The sequence below is a fragment of the Ambystoma mexicanum genome, chromosome 5p (genome assembly GCF_040938575.1).
Source record: "Ambystoma mexicanum isolate Mex_15411 chromosome 5p, UKY_AmexF1_1, whole genome shotgun sequence".
Classification (NCBI taxonomy): domain Eukaryota; kingdom Metazoa; phylum Chordata; class Amphibia; order Caudata; family Ambystomatidae; genus Ambystoma; species Ambystoma mexicanum.
The window spans coordinates 153,549,747-153,569,579 of record NC_090930.1 but is presented as its reverse complement, the minus strand read 5'-3'; the positions used below and the strand labels follow the sequence as shown (position 1 = coordinate 153,569,579).

The 19,833-nt window shown below is 43.4% G+C and overlaps 1 protein-coding gene across 2 annotated transcripts in view; it reads left to right on the top strand.

Moving 5' to 3' along the window:
• Positions 1-7,200, top strand: part of LOC138480809 (ras-like protein family member 11A-like) — a 326,666-nt gene extending 319,466 nt beyond the window's left edge. For both annotated transcript variants that reach the window (XM_069612558.1, XM_069612557.1), the window contains one exon: positions 5,680-7,200. In XM_069612558.1, the coding sequence (XP_069468659.1) occupies positions 5,680-6,147 (468 nt within the window). In that variant the 3' untranslated portion in view covers positions 6,148-7,200. The remainder of the gene's footprint in view (positions 1-5,679) is intronic.
• The last annotated feature ends 12,633 nt before the right edge of the window (positions 7,201-19,833 follow it).

Sequence of the window (19,833 nt, the reverse complement as noted above, 5' to 3'; positions counted from 1 at the left end):
ACTTCTGACCAACAACACTGAAGACCCTGACATCAAGACCTGGGTCTCTGCTATGAACTTCGAGGGCTTCACACACCAACTAACTCCCCGGGTCAAAGTCCCATGGGATTCTAAATCAATACACCTCTCTTCAAGGAGCAGATAGCAAGGGAGACACAAACAGCTTAGTGCCAGCTTTCTCTTCTGTGAAGGTTCAAGCCCTTCCTTCCAGCAAACCACTTCCAATTGCTTCTCTATTGCGAGTCCATGAGCATGAAACCTGTTACCTACCAATCTCTGCAAAATTGTCTCTTTTTTGCAGTTCAGGAAACAACTGAAAACCTTTCTGTTAAAATAAGGACCTATGTTTATAGTACTCAGCTTTTTCGTATTGATTTAACATCGGCCCACAAATGCCGTCTCTGCCCGTTTCCTTGTGATGATGCTCTCCAAGGTTTGTGGAAGACCTTCCAGAGGCCACCCTGGCAACCCGGAGATGTAGCCTACATGATACAGCATGACTTGTCAAAGTACTCCACAAATTTGACCACATCACCCCAACCCTTCTTGAATGGCATTGGCTCCTGCTGCAAATATGTATCCCCTTCAAATCCTGCAGCATCATCTACAAGCCCATCTCTCTCTCAAGTCCCCAAGCTAACTCGAAGAGTAGAGTGATGGCCTACGGAGCAAACAATATTTCAAACTAGAAAGAACTAAAGTTTGCATTAACGGTATAGTGGAAGTAAAAATTAATAAGTGACAAGTGTTCCAAATATTGTACAATCTGAAAATGTGACCCTGAAATGTAAATGTGAAATGAATGCAAGATTGGGAGCAGACGAGACAAATGTTATGTGAAGAGGAGGAAACTAAACTCTATAAAAGACCTGAAATTAAGGGAAGCAGGAAAAGGGGGGTTTTGTTCTTTTTTTTAATAGGATTTATCGGCTGTTGAATCCTGGATGGATATCCACTTTTTAGCATTTAAATATTGAGCGATAGACATAGATGATGAGAATCGGAGAAGAAAATGAAAAAAAAATCTGCAAATGTCGTCTCCATAAATATGTGCCTTAGAAATGTATGAAGGAATTGGGGAAACTATGAGAATAGTGTAAGAAGTGAATAAAAGAGGTCCAGGACGGAATCGGAGAAAACTGCATTCTACAGGGTGTGGGAAGAGGTAAAGCCTTGCCAGGAAATTAAAAAAAGAATCGGATGATGCTCAGAATTGGGAAGAGCATTCCATTTCAGGGGGTCCAGACACAGAATGCTCTTTCCCTATACATCAGACATACACTTTGGACCCAGGACTAGTGAGCCAACATCATCAACAAAGCCAGAAGACAACTCTCCAGTACCACCTCTAACCAACACATGTTGGACACTAATGCTCAGGAGGTCCCGTAGGGAAGGACATTGAGCATTGACAATGGACATCTTGGGTGTCCAACCTCAAATGGTTGACACCCATCATAGAGCATGAGGCACTCGGAGATCAGTGGCAATTGCACCATTAAAACATTGTAACATATTTTGTATTTGCCACATTGTATGCAAGCCAGGGAGCCAGTATGGAGCTTGAGGTATTCTAGGGTTAATATTAGACACTACACCATTCAGTACCTGGACATTGGGGAGGAAGGATAGCTCAGGGGCAACTCGCTTGTCTTGGAAGCAAGACAACGCAGCGAAACACAGGTTCAAATCATGATACTGTGCTTAGAAACCACTTGTTGGTATTAAGTGCATTATAAATGAACAATGAAAATAAAATAAAAAATATTGTGTAGTGGTCCCTTTCTATACCAGCCAGTTAACCTAAGCAGCCCAATTGAAAACGCTGTCCTAGGATTGCATAGAGGCTGCAAGGCACATTTGTAGACTCTGGGGGCAAATGCAAAACATACCCTGCTTTCAAAATATGATTGTTAATCTTTCACATCGATATGATTCTAATGGAACGTTGTCTTTTATCTAACTGGGGGCAACTTTAAGAATTTCAGTGCTTAATATTAAGAATTGATTCACACATACTGCTAAAGCCAGTAAGCTGGGTTTTCTTAAAATGCATCTTTAAGCATGGTTAGAAATGGGAAGTGCTTCTCATGGATACTGTTGTGTTCACTTCTGCAGGTTTTATGATCTAGCAGATAAGGCAGATATCCCATGCATACCATTCCTTCAAATGACCTTTAAACTGAGATTTGTTTTTGTTGCTAGGGGAATGAACAACTCTGTATATCATCATCCAGGCATGGATGGCCACGCATGGACTATGCCTGAATGATGATAAAACAGAGCTCATCATCCTAGGTACCACATTCAGCCTAAAGAAACTTGGCCCAGTCTACAATTCCTTCATGATTGACGGGAACAACATAAAAGTTGATCAGGAGGTCAAAACATTGGGATTCTACCTAGACTCCAATTTCTCCTTGAAAGAACAAGTGAGCTCCCTTGCATCTTCCACGGCCTATACGTATAAATTAATCCACGCAGCTAAACCTTTCCTGTCGGACACTAGTTGCCTGACACTCGCCAGAGCCCTCATATTGTCTCGCCTCGATTATTGTAACGCCCTTTACCTGGGATCCTCCAAGGCCACTACCAGAAAACTGGAAACCCTCCAGAACAACGCTCTCAGAGCCGCTCTGGGCATCTCCAGAAGAGAACACATTACAGGACTCAGCCAACAGAACAACTGGCTCTCCACCAGAGATAAAATTCTCTTAAAAACGGCATCACTCACCCACAAGTCTCTTAATAATTCTGCCCCAACTTACCTGATTACCAGATTCCACAGACAGTCCTCCTTAAAACCCGTCAGAATTGCATACAAAGACTGTTTAGCCATTCCCCACTTCAAACGTGCCACCATAGGGGGCAACAGTTTCCAGGTAAAAGCAGCCACACTGTGGAATTCCCTGCCTCCAAACCTTAGAGTGGACCTGCCCTATCAGAACTTCCGCTCCAAGGTAGTCTCTTGGCTGAAATTGGAGGCCCACAAAGGCAATGAAGTGCCCAGCACTACCCGCATACTCTGTAACCATGTGTGCCTTCTTGCTTATTTGTATATAACGGCCTGCTGGCTTCACTGTTGCCATGTATATAGCATTGGTGTACCTTATTCTTGTATTATGTATATTCTTTGTGTATTGTAACCAAGCTTTGAAAATTCTTGTAAAGGCTGCGCCCCGATGCCCACGGGTACGTTCGCACATTATAAATAATAAAACAAACTAACAAACAAACAAACAAACAAACAAACAAACAAACTGTCCAAGGTGTTTCTTGTCTACTCATTTTCCTCTGCACCGTCTCTGATCAACTCTATGGGACTTTGAAAGTTAATGTTATTAATATTATTATTATTTTTATTATTATTAATGTATTGTTCCACCACTGCATAATACCACTTAATCCAATAAAAGGTATTAAAACACGCATTGTGTTGTTTTTCTTTTGAAACTGGACTCCCGCAGCGTCGATCGTTTCTGTGAACCCCTTAGCAGGAACGTTCCCAGCTCTAGTTTGCTGTTTGCTGGCCAGAGTCAATAGTTCTATATTAGAGTAGATCAGTGTTCGCAGACCAATCTAGGGGTTTGACCATCGATTGCTTTGAGTATCACACAATTGAATTCAACTCTGTGAGATGAGTAACCATTGACTAGAGTTCAACGCGTTAGCGGCGGAGTAAGCAGAAAGCTTTGTTATCAGAGGAGTATCTTGGGCAGTTAATCACAATTCTGCCTGTCGCTGGAGTCGCAATCAGTTCAATGCATCCTTTGGAAGGTCTCTCGAAAAGTAGCCAGATGGAGGGAGGTGGAAAGCAGTGCTTGTCCATTATGACGCGTGAATAGGGAAAATATCAATTTTTGCACCGATTCCTTCATTGGTGTCAATGGTACCCCAGTATATTTGCTATGGACTTTGTGTTCTGGCTGCTTTTTGGGTGGTGAAACCCTTTTTAGCCTCGCTCACTTGCTCACCTCACATGCTCTGGGGCACTTGTTAGCCTCTATGGCTTCATGTGCAGGGAGGGTCTGTCTTCCATTTTCGTTTTTCTATTGGTCATTGTCCCACAAGCAGGTATACAGTGATGTTAATGAATCGACAGTAACAAATGACTTTTATAACAGACCCTAAATAACGGAAAACACAGAATGTTCTGTTAAAAGTATATATCGGGGGGGGGGGTAAGGAAATAAAACGGGTGGGGAGGGGATTAGGGTTGGGTTATAAAGCGAGGGCGACAGAGGGTTTAGGGGGAGGGACGTCCCCCAAATTTAAAAAACATTTATAATTCGTTAAAGTTTTCGTTATTTGATTAGTTATGATCACATGGAACCACACAGGCCACCTTCAGCTGAGTCTTAAAGGGGCATGTGTCACATTTTCTTTCTTATTAACTGCATAGCTCTCAACTCACACGCTTTTGGCGGGTGTCACCCGCCTTGTAAACAGCTGACTCACCCGCCAAGCCTCCAGCACGCCCATTCGTTTCAATGGGCCTCTCACCCGCCAAAATTAAAATCGGGTGTTTTCACCCGCCTTTGTGACACAAATGGTTGAGAGCTATGTTAACTGTGATGTGCACCAGACAGCCTGGGGGCAATGGGCCATGGTTTAAGCTTCCTTAACATCACACTCGGCAAATAGTCAATTCCCAGTATTCTGCTAGAATCCTTTCTGCCCAGAGTAGTGGGTGTTTCTGTATTCAGTTGTTAACGCACCCATTATATAACTTTTTTTTGTGTATACTTTAATGCACCGCCTGGTACCCGTGGTCAAAGTCCTTTGACTGCTAAATCCGTCTGGCGCCCTACGGTACAACGCCTTCACTACATGTGTACCCAAACTGGCAGGCATGCCATTGCACCAATAGTGAAATCCACAGCGGCACGCTTATTAGAATCCTGACATCCGGCCCGGGGAACCGGAAGCAGTTCGAAGGCGGCAGAGAGCTAAGGAAGAGCACTCCCGTGCGTGAGGTCATCCTGGCTCCATGCCTCGCTCATCCGTCAACACGAGCTCAGACCATGGTTTCCTTTGCAGCGCTCCGCTAACATCAGCACTTGCCGCTGGCAGGACTGCTCAAATATGGTTACTGATTTACTCGCACTAAACTACCGTACACGCTGTTCCTTTGCAATTCCTGGCACCAGCTCTCACTGCATTCATCATCCCAAATCTTTAATTCTGAACGTGTGCCTTTTGGATAAAAGATGTCCAGCTTGATTTAGAATATGACGCCACCATCGGAATTTCTTTATTCTAAATGTAAGGTTTCCAAAAACAGATGTCCACCTTTTATTATAATTATCCAAATAGAATAATTACAGAGAGATTGAGATTTTCCTTTTTCAAAATTCTGGGCCGGCGCGGGAGCTGTTTTACTGATGCCTTGTAACGGTGCCGAATGCTTTTGCTACTGATTTATAATGTAAGTTGTGGTATCATTTCAAAAGCTTTCGATGTGAAAATGAGTATATCGCACCTGGTTTATGGAATTATGTGGCACTATCTGTTTGGGAGGTTTCCCCACTGCATTGGGTACTGATGAATGTTACTTATTAGTACTCGTATTACCACTTCTGAAATTGTATCTTTTTGCCCTTGCATGGAATTTGAAATGACTCCCTGCCTCTTTGTTTCTGTTCACTAACCACCTTTTCATATTTCTGTTGCCCGCAGGATGACTCTGATAGCATTTTCTGCCAAGAGCAGATAAACCGCGCCATGTACTGGGCCGACGGGTTTGTTTTGGTCTATTCGATTGCGGACTACAACAGCTACAAGGTGATCCGACCACTTTACCAGCATCTACGCAAAATCCACCCCAACACCAACATCCCTTTGCTCCTGATCGGTAACAAAGAGGACCTGCTGCGGGCCCGGCAAGTGTCTTCTTCGGAGGGGCTCCAGCTGGCCAATGAGATCTCTGGGACTTACTGTGAGGTGTCGGCTCGGGAACACTTTGAAGGTGTGCACGAGGCCTTCCTCCACCTCTGCCAGGAGATGAGCAGGATGATGGGCAGCTGCAATGGCGAGAAGAGGAAGGGTCTCCACTTGATTAGGCCCAAGTCGCCGAACATGCAGGACCTCAAGAGAAGGTTTAAGCAGGTCCTGTCTGCCAGGGTGAAATCTGCGGCTGTTCTGTGATTGCCAGAGACCAGCTATCTTGGACCACCACGGGTTAGTCCACTCATGACTTAATTCTACAGACGGTTCTTGACGCAACCTACAATTGCACGGCACACCATGATGGTTGAAGGCGCAAGAGCCAATCGCATGGCACACCATGCTTGGAATTGACTTGGTTACCTTGACAACGAGAAATAGTCTGAAGCGTTTGAAACCTACCGAGAGTTTACACATGACCACTAAGCCAAGAATATTCAACCAGCAAATTCTCTCTCATTTGTATGTTGTATTTTTTCAGATGTTTTCTAGAAAAGTCTAAATGGCTTACTAGTTGCTCATCAAACTTTAAGAAACTGGAAGGCAGCAAATGTGGGTAACCAGTTGATAGACTGGGTATTTATATATTTATATTCCTTACATTTTTCAAGACTGGATTATGTAGAGGAAGAATTACCTAGTAGAAGAACACTTATGGTATTGCAACAGTTATGGTTCATGCACTTCTCTGAAAAATAACTGCTGTGAGCATGAATCGATCATTTTGAACAGTTGATTTCGCATCGCATGTCCATCTGCGCTTTTGCCCGGATGATGAGAAATGTTTGATTTGTTTCACGTGACGAAAACTTGCAGCCAATACAGAGGGGGTGGTACTACATTGAGTTCCAAATGGGCGTCTCCAAGTGGCCAGCTGACGGGACCACACTTGCACTAAACATGTAGAAATCCAATGTTCGAGCACTAGACTATATTGGGGCTCCTAATGGGGGTTTATGAAAGATCTCAAGCCTTTGGCGTATATTGCAATAGCCAATAAGACTATGTTCATGGTACCTTAGCAATCCTTAGATTTGGAAACATGTCGTCACCGAGCGATTTGGTCAGAAATGAGAAAAAATGAGCAAAGCTTAGATTTCTTGAGTAGTTTTGCTCTAAAATGATTTCTAATTTGTGTTAATATTATCTTGTAAACGAGCAAGAATGTATTATTTGCAGCTTGTACTATGCATAATCCTATATTTTTTTACATGCAGAAATAAAAAAAAGTAAAACTATTACTGTCACTCAGGATCTTTTGGTAATTCCTTTAACGACTGTTGAATAAATACTATTTTCTGGAACAAATCCATTTTTAAGCACTTGGGTAATGCACGAGTAAACAGCAAGACTCTGAGGATGGCCAATGGCAACCGAGCTTCAGTTTAGGGCAATGGTGTAAGGATGCAGGCGTATTGACCATCACAACAGCTCATACACAGGCTTCTCCAATGATCTTCTCCAATGAATTTGTCATTTACACTTCCTGACCTCGACTTGGAACAATTTCACAAATCTCACCCCCTAATCCATGCAGTCCACCTACTACTGACAGCATGAGCAAACCCACGTCAAAGCCATATTCTGTCAAGAAAAGACCTGGTGAGAAACCCAAAGACAGGAAGAACTCATTGCCCTTAAAACCATCTATTTATATGGTGTAGCCTGTGCCTGGGCCATATATAGAGATGACAGGATAATGACGTCAGCCTGTGTAAAGATAGGAAATATGGAAACATCCATTGGACCTTTGTAGCCTGAATGCTAACATGGCGTCACATGGAGTGAGTAGGTGCGTGTGCTCACATACACGTGCAAACCTCTATTTAATTCTATTGGTGCATGACAATGGTGTGTCTACTTGAGCCGTATGGAGTACCACCGGAACCCTGTGAAACTATGGGTAAGCTGCACTACTTTAGTTTACAAAGAAAAGTGGCATACAGTAACATGGTTCAGGAGCAATGAAGCTTACAAAAAATAATTGTACTTGGCCATCGAAGGTTTTTTTAAACCAGACAAAGTGATTAACCTGTGAAGGTTAACTTGAGCAGGAAACCAGCTGTACTTATAACTATTTGAACTCCCAACAAGAGTCTCTCGCTCCCTTTGTTCACTCAACAGGCCTGGGGATTTAAACCTATGTTGAAATGGGAACTGTGCTAACTATATCAAGCGATGTGGAGAGATTAAAAAATGCATTTTTATATTTTTGAGAACTACACCCGGCAGCCTTAGCCTGCCAAAATCGTTGGGGTAACCAGTGTGGTTTGATGTCTTGCCGATTTGCCAAAGACCATGGTTCAATCAGTAAACCGCCCCCAATCCACGTAGGGGCCAGGCCACGATGCAGACTCCACCCATGGCACAGAATATTGCAGCACACTCTCCTCCTGCTTCCAAGTGCTGAAAACAGGTCAGGTTGGTGGCATCTAAATGCTGACCTTGATGCGGTCACCCGCTTTGCTAGGACTGTTTGCTGCCTCATCTAGGATTTACAAGGGTGAGTTCCGCAGAGGACCTGAAGAGCTGGGGACGTGGCGATCACTAAATGGGAACGACCCCGAAATGTAAAGCACCCGGGGAACCCGTAAGTGTGAGGATGGCGCAGACTGAACCTTTGAGGATCACAAAAGCTCGAGCAAAATAAGTAAACTAATCCCTTCCGGAGACAGAGGCATTATACTCAGCCCCTGACCATTTCCCCTTCAGCCCCCCACCCCATCTCTTCCCTCCTGAAGCCTCTCAATGCAAAAAATACAAAATTACTCTTTACCTGGGCTACATCCCTGACTTTACCTGGGCTACATCCCTGACTTTACCAGGGATACATCCCTGACTTTACCAGGGCTACATCCCTGACTTTACCAGGGCTACATCCCTGACTTTACCAGGGCTACATCCCTGACTTTACCAGGGATACATCCCTGACTTTTCCTGTGAATTCCAACCCTAAGAAGATGCGACGTCTATATAATTTCAAGACTTTTAGAGAACATTTATATGAATACAAATGTTTTCTACATCCTTCCTGGCTTTCACTAAAAGTGTGCACAGTAATAATTTTACAAAATGAGCCTGAAAAAAAGCAGGCATGTTGTTTATGTGCGCAGTGATCCAATGCAAAATATACTGCTCTGAAGTTAGCACTTCCCAGTTATTACCGGACAGAGTCCCCTTTCCATGGGTCATCGGGTGCTCCACACTGTATTCTTTTTTTTTATTGCATATATTTACCATTAACCTTTTACAAATAATTCACAGTAATTCCAAACTTTGTAAATAAAACTAACATATATCATTTAAAACCTAATAAAATCATAAATAAAATGAAGCTTCAAATAATATATCCTTTCCAAACCAAAAACAGGAGAAATCGAAACCATAGCAAAAACACTCCCCCTTGTTATCTTGTGGGCAGAACCTGACAACCACAGTGTTAACAAGATAAACTCTCACCATTTCTCGATGACAACTCCAGCTATCTAGAGTGGGAATGGGTGATTCTATATACATGCTCCTAAATCAAATCTAGAGCTCGATTTTACAGCTCTCTAGCATTTGTATCACCGCTATTGTCATTTCGTGTGATTGCCCACCAGTCAGCCTTTTCAACAGAGATTCTTGTGCATCATATAGTTCAGGGTATGTGAATTTGCTGAAGTAGATCTATCTGGCCTCCAGTGTGCCATCACAGGCTAGCAATACATGTTTGATAGATTGCCGTTCTGGATTTTCACAGATCTGGCACAGCTATAATGCCAGACCACCCATTCCTCTTTTTGTCAAGATCTCTCCTGTTCTGGTAACATTCAACCTTAACCTTAAAATGTGTTCCTGATTCTCCAATCAGGAAACTTTATCGAATATTTACTTAGAAAGCCCAATTTCCGATCTACAACCTGAAAGAGATTTGGGTTGGATCCTGATCTTATTTTCTCAATTGTATGGATCCAATTCATTTCTTCCCAATTCTTTTTGGCTTTCATCAGATCTTCTATTAGTAATTTACTTTCTATGTTGGTATTTGATAGTAATTTTACCACAAGAAGATTTACATTTTCCAGTAAGGTCAATTTACCTGATTCCATGTGAGCTTTTACAACTGAGTATAATGAGTCTTCCTGTGCAGTGATGATTCTTTGCCAGAGCGATATCAATTTCTATCATGCCTGCGACTCAAGGGACCTAAGGCCCAGTTCAAACCTTAGGTTGTCCATTGATAAACACAATGGCAGCCCCAGTGCACGTTTCCACAGGAGGCCTTCCCATGTTTGCCATTGTGTATTCCACAGCAGAGGTTTTCCCTCCAACCCATAAAGTAAGATGGGCACCACTTTAGCTTGATAACAGTTTATTTCTGGGATAATGGAACATTTTCCATACCGCCCTAGTATCTTTTTCATCTGTGCCGCCAAGGGCTTTAGTTTCATAGAAACCTCAAGCTCCATTTTGTATTCTGCTGGATTAGCATATATTTTGAAGCCAAGATAAAACAGTTCTTCTACTCTTGTTATTTTTTCTCCCCCATTGACCATTGATGAGACGAGATATCTTTATTTTTCTGCCTGAAGACTAGTATTTTCGATTTGGTAGGATTTAATGAGAGCCCATTTTTACTCGCATATTGATTAAGTCAATTTAGTAGTCGTTGTAATCCCATTGCTGTTCTATCTAAGACTACCACGTCGTCTGCATAGGCAAGCCAGTGGAGGTTTACCCCATTCAGTACTGGACTTGCCAACGCATAATACTCCAGGAAATCTCCCATGTCAGCTGTATAGAGATTGAAGAAAAATTGTGCCCCCCCCAACAACCCTGCCTCACCCCCCAATTCACCCTCACTGGTTCTTACAAATGACCCTCCTCATCCAGCCGGACTCTGATGTTGTTCTCTCTATGTAATTCCATCAACATACCCAACATTCCCTCTGGACTTCCTTTTGCCCTCAATTTCTGCCAGAGCCTTCCCTTATCCACTTGATCGAAGGCTTTAGAGAAGTCCACCCACGCCCCATACAATCATTCTTCGCCACTCTTTTGTGTTTTCTCACTTAGTAGATTTAACACTATACCATTTAGAGAGGTGGAGAGGATCCTCCTAAAGCCTGTCTGGCATCTTGATAGAATCTTTAGTTCTCTTTCCCAGGTCTCCAACTCTCCCAACAGAATCTTCATAAATATCTTACTATCTATGTCCAAGAGGGCAAGAGGGCAATAGGACGGTAGTTTGCTGCCACCGTCCTATCTCCCCCCTTGAACAAAGGGATTATGGTTGTGGAGCCCCAAGAAGGGGGCAATTGCCTTCTAGCAAGGATCTCCCTGAAGAGCCAATTGAGAGGTTTTGCCCATAGATCCAGTCTATTCCTCATTACTTGACGAGTAAGACCATTTGGTCCCACTGCTTTTGTGGAAGAGCCTTTCATGATCAATTCTTCAACATAGGTTTCGTCAAATGACAAGTGCCAACTTGCTAGGGTGTCACATTCACATATGGTTTCTATAGGTTTTCCAAAAACTGATTTTAAGTGGCTAATCTAGTCTTCATTGACCAGATTGCATTGCTGTGACAGCGATTTCCCCTCCAGCTTGTGGATAACAGGGTTTATAGTGACTATGTCAAATGTCACTTTTTCGAATGTCATTTTGTCGAACGAAAAATGCCGGGGAAAAAAAGTCGAATGTTTTTTTTTGTTTTCTTTTTTTAATGGGGGGCCCCCTCAAAACTCCCGTTTTTTTTTTTATTTACACTGTTTTTTTACTAGCTAAACCCCAAAAAAAATAACAAAAAAAAAATTCTGCAACATTTTTTTCGACGAAATGGCATTCAAATTGTTTTTTTTTTTTCGACGATATGACCGGATACCGGATAGGTTTATATTGCCTTGTCGAATGTCACTTTTTCGGATAACAGGCCAGAATTCATTCAAATTCTTTTTTGCTAATAATTCTAGCATATGTTCACCATCTTTTTGATGTCTACCTATTTTCTTTGACATAGACCATTCTTTATAGTTTTTTGTCAACAGCCTTACCTCCTCTTTTATAACCTCACTGTTACCCTTGTTGAGTTTTTTATCAACCGTATGTTCCTATTTCTCTCTTTTTTCTTTAACATTGTCTCCTCATCATACGCATGTTTGTGCTTGTATTTGGGGCCATGTCCATTTACTTTCGGCGGGCAGATTGACCAGATGTAAATCCTATAGGTGAGCTGTTCTCATATTGAATGGACGCAGGCAGAGCTGATAATTTTTCATTTAGTTTCACTCACCCTGCCTTATATTTGTGAGTTCGCACTCTTCCCTTCATACACTCCAATTTTTGTATATCTCTCATCTGAGATTCCAGTAGTAGTTCTGGAAAAGAGAGCTCTAACCTTAGATGGTCATTTCCACTCCCCTCCCGGATATGTTTGCTCTTTTGATAGATGCAGGCATTGGGAGTTCAGATCTCCTCCCAATATTATTTCTGCTCCTGCAAATAATATTTTCACCTTTTCCAAGGACTGTGATAGATTGTCCAGAAAAACATTCAAACCTGAGCGCGCGGGATTCCAATATACATTACAAATTATCACATCCAGGTCCTGTTGCTCTCTATTCAATATTGCTTTACATATTAGCAGCCCTTGCGTTTTATAATCAATTGGGTATATATCCCTAAATTTAGCACATTTAAGAGCCGTGAGCATCACCCCGCTCGGCCGGCCTCTTGCTTTTTGACGTGCTGCTTGTGTCTCTATAAAGAAGTTCTCTACTGCAATTTGGTTTAACATTCACGTTTCCTGCAACATTATGACTTCTCCCTCCCCAAAGAGATAATATTTCATGGACCTAGATGTGAAATTATTCAGACCCTACGTGTTCTAACAAACATTTTTTATACCATCATTCCCAACCCAAGTTTCTGCAAAACCTCTGTGAGAATACTCGGGAGCAAAGACAAAGCATTTTCATTTGTTATCACATTGGGGGATACTATTGAGGTCCCCACCACCCGTGAGTCCATCCTGTGGGATTTTTTGCTGCCCTGATATGGGATGCTTCCCAAACGTCCTCCCCCCTGCTGAGTCAAAATCTCTAGCCTTGCATTTGAGACTAATAGATTCAAATTCTTCAGGTCGTCCTTTGCCCCTTCAATGGCCATGAACACCTCTCTTGAGGCACATCCAACCTCTGCTACCAAAGGGTGTTCTATGTCTGGGAATTTCACAAACTCAAAGTCATTGATATTGATGAGAAACAAACTCGGTGCTTTTTTTAACAGTGATAAGATGGTCCCTCTATTTAATGATTTTATCTGGTTTTTATTCGCAATTGAGGACAGCCAAATGATTGGCATGGCGAATGGCGATGGCAGTTTTACTTCTCCATCCAACTGTTGTTTTGGGGTCTCTGCCAGAACCGTTGTTGCTGAATCTGAAATGGGAGACCCCCTCACTTCTTTTGATTTTCCTGCTCCATTCCCAATCTCACCAATCATCCTGTGCTTTCCTTCCCCATCTTTATTTCTTCTCCAGTAGCCGATTCTTTTTTGTTCTACTTCATCCTTTTTCAGAAATATCCATGCAATCTTCAAAGTGGTCTTCGCTTCTCCACTAGGCTCGACATTTTTTTTTTTGTTTGTGTTCCTGCCTTTTGCTTCATTCTTAGGAATGTTGGTGCGATCAGTAGGCTCTCCTTGATTTTCACTAGTTCTACAGATGACGTCGAACCAGCTTTCTCAATTTCTGTTTGACAGCCTGTTGACATCCTTGGTGGATTCATATCTTCTGACAGGTTAACCGGCTGACCTTTACAGATTTATTTTTTCCCCACCATGGTTTTTTTGTTTCTTCGTCAATTCTGTGTTCCCACAGGGATCTTCCTCGGGGTCTAATTCAATAACTTCCTGTTCTCACCCTGTTTGTGTTGACAATGTATTTATCATTTTCTTCAGGAAGTTATTTGTTTCTGAGTTATTGTGTTTCTTTTTCTTTTGATTTTTCGATTTTTCCTCCCTTTTTTGTATTATATTTTCTTTCAATCTTCTTTGTCTCCTTGCTTCTCTTTTCCTTTCTCTTTTACCTCCCTGAGAGGCTGAACGATCATAGTCTTCATCCACCCCCTTCATGTGGGTCTCACTCTCCGTTATTACTTTTGCCATTTAGGGAGATGGCACAACCTCTTCTTCTTGAAGAACGTCACCCACATTGGCCAATCTCCTGAACTCTTCCTGTACAGATTCCGACAGTGGAGTGTCATCCATCAGGGAATTTTGGGCTTCTTGATCTCTTTTTCCATCTGTATCTAACTTTCTTTGATTCAGAATTTGGAGTTGTAATAAAATATCCTGTTTCAGCTTGAGGTCTGACTTCTCATATTTTTTCCGGGATGCCAGAGATTGTTGTATGGCAGATAAATCCAGTCCCTGTTCGGTACATTCCACTCTCACTTCTTGTAGTCCTTGCAGAACATTTCTATTTAGCACATTGTTGCAGCCCACTATTGCCCCATCCAGGTTTGCCAACTCTTTTGTCATTTCTAGGAGGGTGCCTGTTTGTGACTACACTTCTCCCTTTAGTAATTCAAATACTGACACCAAGGAGCTCAGAATGTAGTTTAGTGCAGAGACTGTATTTCCATTTACTTGATTTTCCCAATCTTGTGTTTTCTCAGGTTGGACAATACTTGCTTCCAGGCCACTTTGACTATCTTCTGCATTTTCTTCATTTCCCAGTATTGTCGACTCGTGAACTTTGTCTGAGCTGGGCATAATTTGTGCTTCTGAGGACAATTCACTGATATTTAGGCCCAGTATTGTGGGGACTGTCGTGTCTAATGCCCCCCAGTCTCTTCTCGATCTCTTATTGGGGTTCAAAAAGTTATTTTCCATCCATATCATCTCTTCATCATTTGCACTTTTTGATCTACTTTTGCCAAAGTTGTCTTCTGTTTTTTTTTGTATTTTCATGGTTGTTACAGTAAATTCTAGTCCTTTTTTCCAGTAATCGCTTCCAACATTTTTTTCTTCGCTCATCTCTCAATACTTCCCCTCTATGCACTTGTGCTTTGACATTATGTCTGTCTTCACAATTGTGTATTTGCCGCTCAGCTTGCTCATCATTTATTTCTGAGTTGTTGGGGGCTACAGCCTCTTCCAATGTAGTGCCGTCCCATTCCGGGGCTCTCCTATCATCCTGACTGAAATTACTCGATAATTTCATAGTTAACCTTTATTTCAACTGTCTTCAGTTGGTTGCCCCTTTAGCTGGATAGTGTTGTCTCTTCTTGTAATGTCCAATGGTTGTTAAATAGTTTGCTTTGATTGAATTTTCTTACTTTGATTTCTTTCCGAGAATTGGAATAGTGAGAAAACACTGCCTCCGAGACTAAATGCCACTGCAGGCACTAGGACCCAGCCGCTCTGGTACGACTTCAGTGGGCGTGGTCAGCCCCACACGCCGAACACCAGAACAACGCGGAAGGAGCTGTTCACAAGTCACCAGCTCCTCCAGCCAAGCTGCGCACCCCTCAAGGCCACCTCGCTGGCTGAGATCAAAGGATCTCTGTCCCCCAGTCTCACGACCGAGCGAAGGTGGGCTAGTTCTTGCAACCCGCAGGCTCTCTGTTCACGGCACGTATTATGCACGTATTATGATGGCTTCAAACAGCAGCCGTTTGGAATCTTCTCCCACAGTTTTCAGCCTCGTCTGATATTGATCTCCGAGTGAACTATGGGCTATTGTTATTATCAATGGGGTAGTACTTGAGGTAAGGACAGTATAACAATATCTTTCACGAAAAGGGGTGGATTTTATGTTGTTTCCAGTTTAATAATTCTAACCCGCGGTGAGTTATAGGGCGCTTGACACTTTAGCCCAAACTACAAATATTGGCTGTAGGTTTAATTATTCTTGCTTACCGCTCTAAATAGACTTAAGGGTCCGTCCTCACCGGCCCCCCAGCGTCCCACAGCAGACCACTTTCACCACTTCCACACTGCGAGCGATCCGCGCTGGAAGTGTGGTGATGTCTCTGTGTGACTGTGAGGCTGCAGCAGGCTCCTCCTTCCCTCAACAGCCACAGAAAAAATCCTCTCAGATTCACAAGGGTAGACCACAGCAGACCACTTTCACCACTTACCCACAAACATACATTGACCATAGCAGAATCAACCAATAAGGGCTGAGCCCTCTTCCATGCCACCAATCGCTTTATCAGCCCTCTTCATATACCTCCAATATATCAGCCTATAGACAAGAGCAATGCCCCCAGTAACACCATTTTAGATTAAAAAGTGGATAATTTTAGGCTCCATTCACATCAACAGTTTCTAGTGACTCAGACATACCTCCATCCCACATTTTAATGCCTTGCGGTGGACGAAGTTCGGGCGCATATCTCATTAAGAACTGGCCAGCATATTCCCAAGCCTCAAGGTCACCTCCTAGGAAAAGCCAACCTCCCCATCTCCATCATGAAAACCATTCTTGAGGAAGCATTTGGACTGCTCAGCCGCACCATCAATGACTCTCACTCGGTGCATCTTCACAGATGCAACAGAGACTGGCCCTATCCTTACTTTTGAAGAATACCACACTCAGCCCGGGCAATCTGGCCACCGTCACATCAAACACCTACCCATCATTGGAAAGATAACTGAGAAAAGATCTTCTAGTGCATCATTAAGTCTGGTTTCGGACCCATATGCAATGGTTATGCCTCTACCATCCAAGTAACCGCACATTCCCTCCATATCAAGGACAAGAGGTGACCACCTCACTGGTCCTTTATCCATTACTGATAAGCAGGCTCCCAACAACTCCCTTGCCAACCGTATAGGGCTCAATGACTTGGTCCTGATTTGCTTCCCCTCTTACCTAATGGTCCGCCACCTGCTCCTCCAGATAGGCACCGGTACATTTCAAGGCCATCATGTAATCTGTGGAGACTTGTAAGGTTACATCAGGTCTCATATGAATTTCAGCTTCTACGTAGAACATCTGCATCACTCCTCAGTGACTTAAAAACTAAGATGCTGATATTCTAACAACACGCGTTTCTACCTCATCAACTGAATGGAACACGGCCATTGACTGAAACACAATCCTCCCACCTCTTTTTCTAGCCACTTACCTGAAATTGAACCCAAAAAGATTGTGGATTTCCTCCTTAAGACCAAACCGGCTCAAATCCAAAGTTGGCTGATGGAAATGAAACTCAATGGATCCACAGCCAAACTCGGTCTCTGTACAAAGTCTCTAGACATCTCCGTCCAGGCTTACGTTACACAGCAAGCAAGTTACCCAGTACCAGCGCTCACGCATCTGAAAAGAACCTATTTTTGTTATTCCTGCCTCAAACTTGAAAACCACTATCAAAGTGCTTGTCCTCACCTATCTAGACAGTAGCAACTCCTGCTTCATGGGCAACCTGACTGTCAACCTAGCACCTCAGAAAGCTAATCTCTATGCTGCAGCTCACCTCATCCCTGGCTGGAAGGAATTCAAGTGTCTTACCGCTGTACATTGTCCATCCCCAAATTCCTGCATCCTCCGCGTATTACCTCTGTACATTACCCATCCCCACATGCCTGCATCCTCTTAAGTGGTACCTCTCCACCTACAACACAATGACGACCAATACAAGATCCGGCCTGGCCACAACGCTCACAACCTCTAGGTGTCAATGTAGCACCAGAAGCCACTTAATTAGCTGCCTGGAAACCAAGGACATCAGAATGTCCCTCTCTCTGCTTTTCTTCAGGTGATGATTAAAAGATCTACTTTGTAAAACAAAAAACACCTACTGATTGCTCTCTCCCGCTGAGGCTGCCTCTCTCACTTCCCCATCCTTGTACAGCTCTCAGTTGCTCCAGAATGTGTTATCGAAGAGATTGGAGTCTTGGGATGAAGCAAGCTTGACTCTCTAGTTACTTGCAAAGAAACTGTACTGCTAGGTTCCAGTTTCTTACAAGATACAAGTTGCAAAAAGATGACACCCACCAGACACCCAGCTTGTCCCAACAGACAACCCTAGAAAACACTTGCAAGGCCCAAACCAACATTCCATGCACCCTAATACACCAAGAACTACAGATGTTCCATGAAGCATTCATTCAGACTAGCACACCACAACACCTCTTCCGCCGTACATAATGAAAATACCATTATCCAATAATAAGACTCCATCACCCTAAAGAATCAACCTAATACAACCACTCCACCATACCAGCCACAAGGCACCAGAGCCACTAACATCATATAGCAACATCCACTGGCACGACCTCCTGGTAGCCTTAACATAATACTTAAACCACACACACTGTCCCACAGTACACAGGCAGAAGAACAGCCACATTGGTGGGAAATAGCCCAAGAAAAAAAATGAAGACTTCTTTTACCACCCAGAGTGTGAAACCTAATTCTGAGAGCTAATCCGGATCCAGGTTTCCCTGGTACTAGTTGCTGGTGTGGCGATGAACCCTGATGACTCTCAGGATTCCACAAGATGCTCCGGGTGCCTCCCACTTGGCTGGTTTCCGTTTGACTTTCCCCTCATACTCGAAGCCCCAAAGGCCCCCCACTTGCACCTGTATGTCAGTGTCGCCCAGTCTCCCCTTTTCCCACTCTGTCACCGACCCCTCTGCCAGCAAAAAGACTGACTTTGCTGCAGCTGCCTTCAAGCATCAGTTCCTTGGCAGCCGTACTTGACTATGCCCCCACCCAGTGAGTGTTAACGTCTAGCATCCAGCCCCACACCTGTATTGCCTGTTACTGTGTGTTGGTGGGTGGGGGAGGGGAATATGTGCCCTGGCTTCGTTGAGCCCTTATGTTAGGCTTCTGGGCACATACTTGTCTGTATTGTCTATTTCAACGTGCAATAATGCTGAAATATAACACCCACCACATGCAGCCCACCCACATGCAGCCCACCCACACAAGCCACTTCCCAACTATTTCATGGCATACTCACCCGGATACTAACTATCTGGGAAGAGAATTTCCCATACTGCCATACAGGATGAACCACCACGCATACTAAATCCCCAGAATTAATGCAACCAGAACCCCAGTCCACACTATAGATTAGATGGGTACACTGGAACTGCCCTCAACAAGGAGGCACTTCTACACATTGGGCAAACATGTATACAGGTCCTAATACACCAATTCACACTGACCCTAGCTCTTATGCCTCATATTTCCAAAATTAAGACCACTGAAAGTATTCTGTTCCCTGGGAGAAGTTATTGCCAGGTAACACGATGCTCTATCAACTATGCTTGGAATTGCACCAACACACATGGTCAAATGCCAAATGAGGTCGCAGAATGCACCAATGCCTCATGTAAACACAAGGTGATTACAAGCCTCGCATAACCTAACAAACACAACCTGCTACAGCTCCAAGAAGTCTGCTAGTTTGACTCACAAAAGAGAAAGTCTCTAGGGCTATTCAAATGTTCTTACCGTGTAAACTGCTGTGCCCTGATACCCCTGGGTTTGGTGCGCATTACAAATGATTAAACAAACAAACAGTGCATAACTACAAAGTCTGTGTGAAAGAATTCCATATTCACTGCTTAACCAAAGTGTTTGATCCTTGGCAAGCAATGGGCCTCATTACACGGTAGGCGGTAACCATGGCTCTATTAGCGCCATGGTTGCCGCCAGTATTTTACTGTGTCCGCCTTGGTGGATGGCGGAATTACCGCCCTACTCCAAGGTGAGCGGGGGCGGTAATTCCCCATTCACCAAGGCCCTTCCCCATTCCCATTTTTGCCCCCATAGGGCATAATGGGAATGGGGAAGGCGCTAATTACGGTACCGCAAATTGCGGTACCGTATTAGCACCAAGGTCCTTTTGCGGGTTCGTTTTTTAACGCCTGCTAAAAGGATGG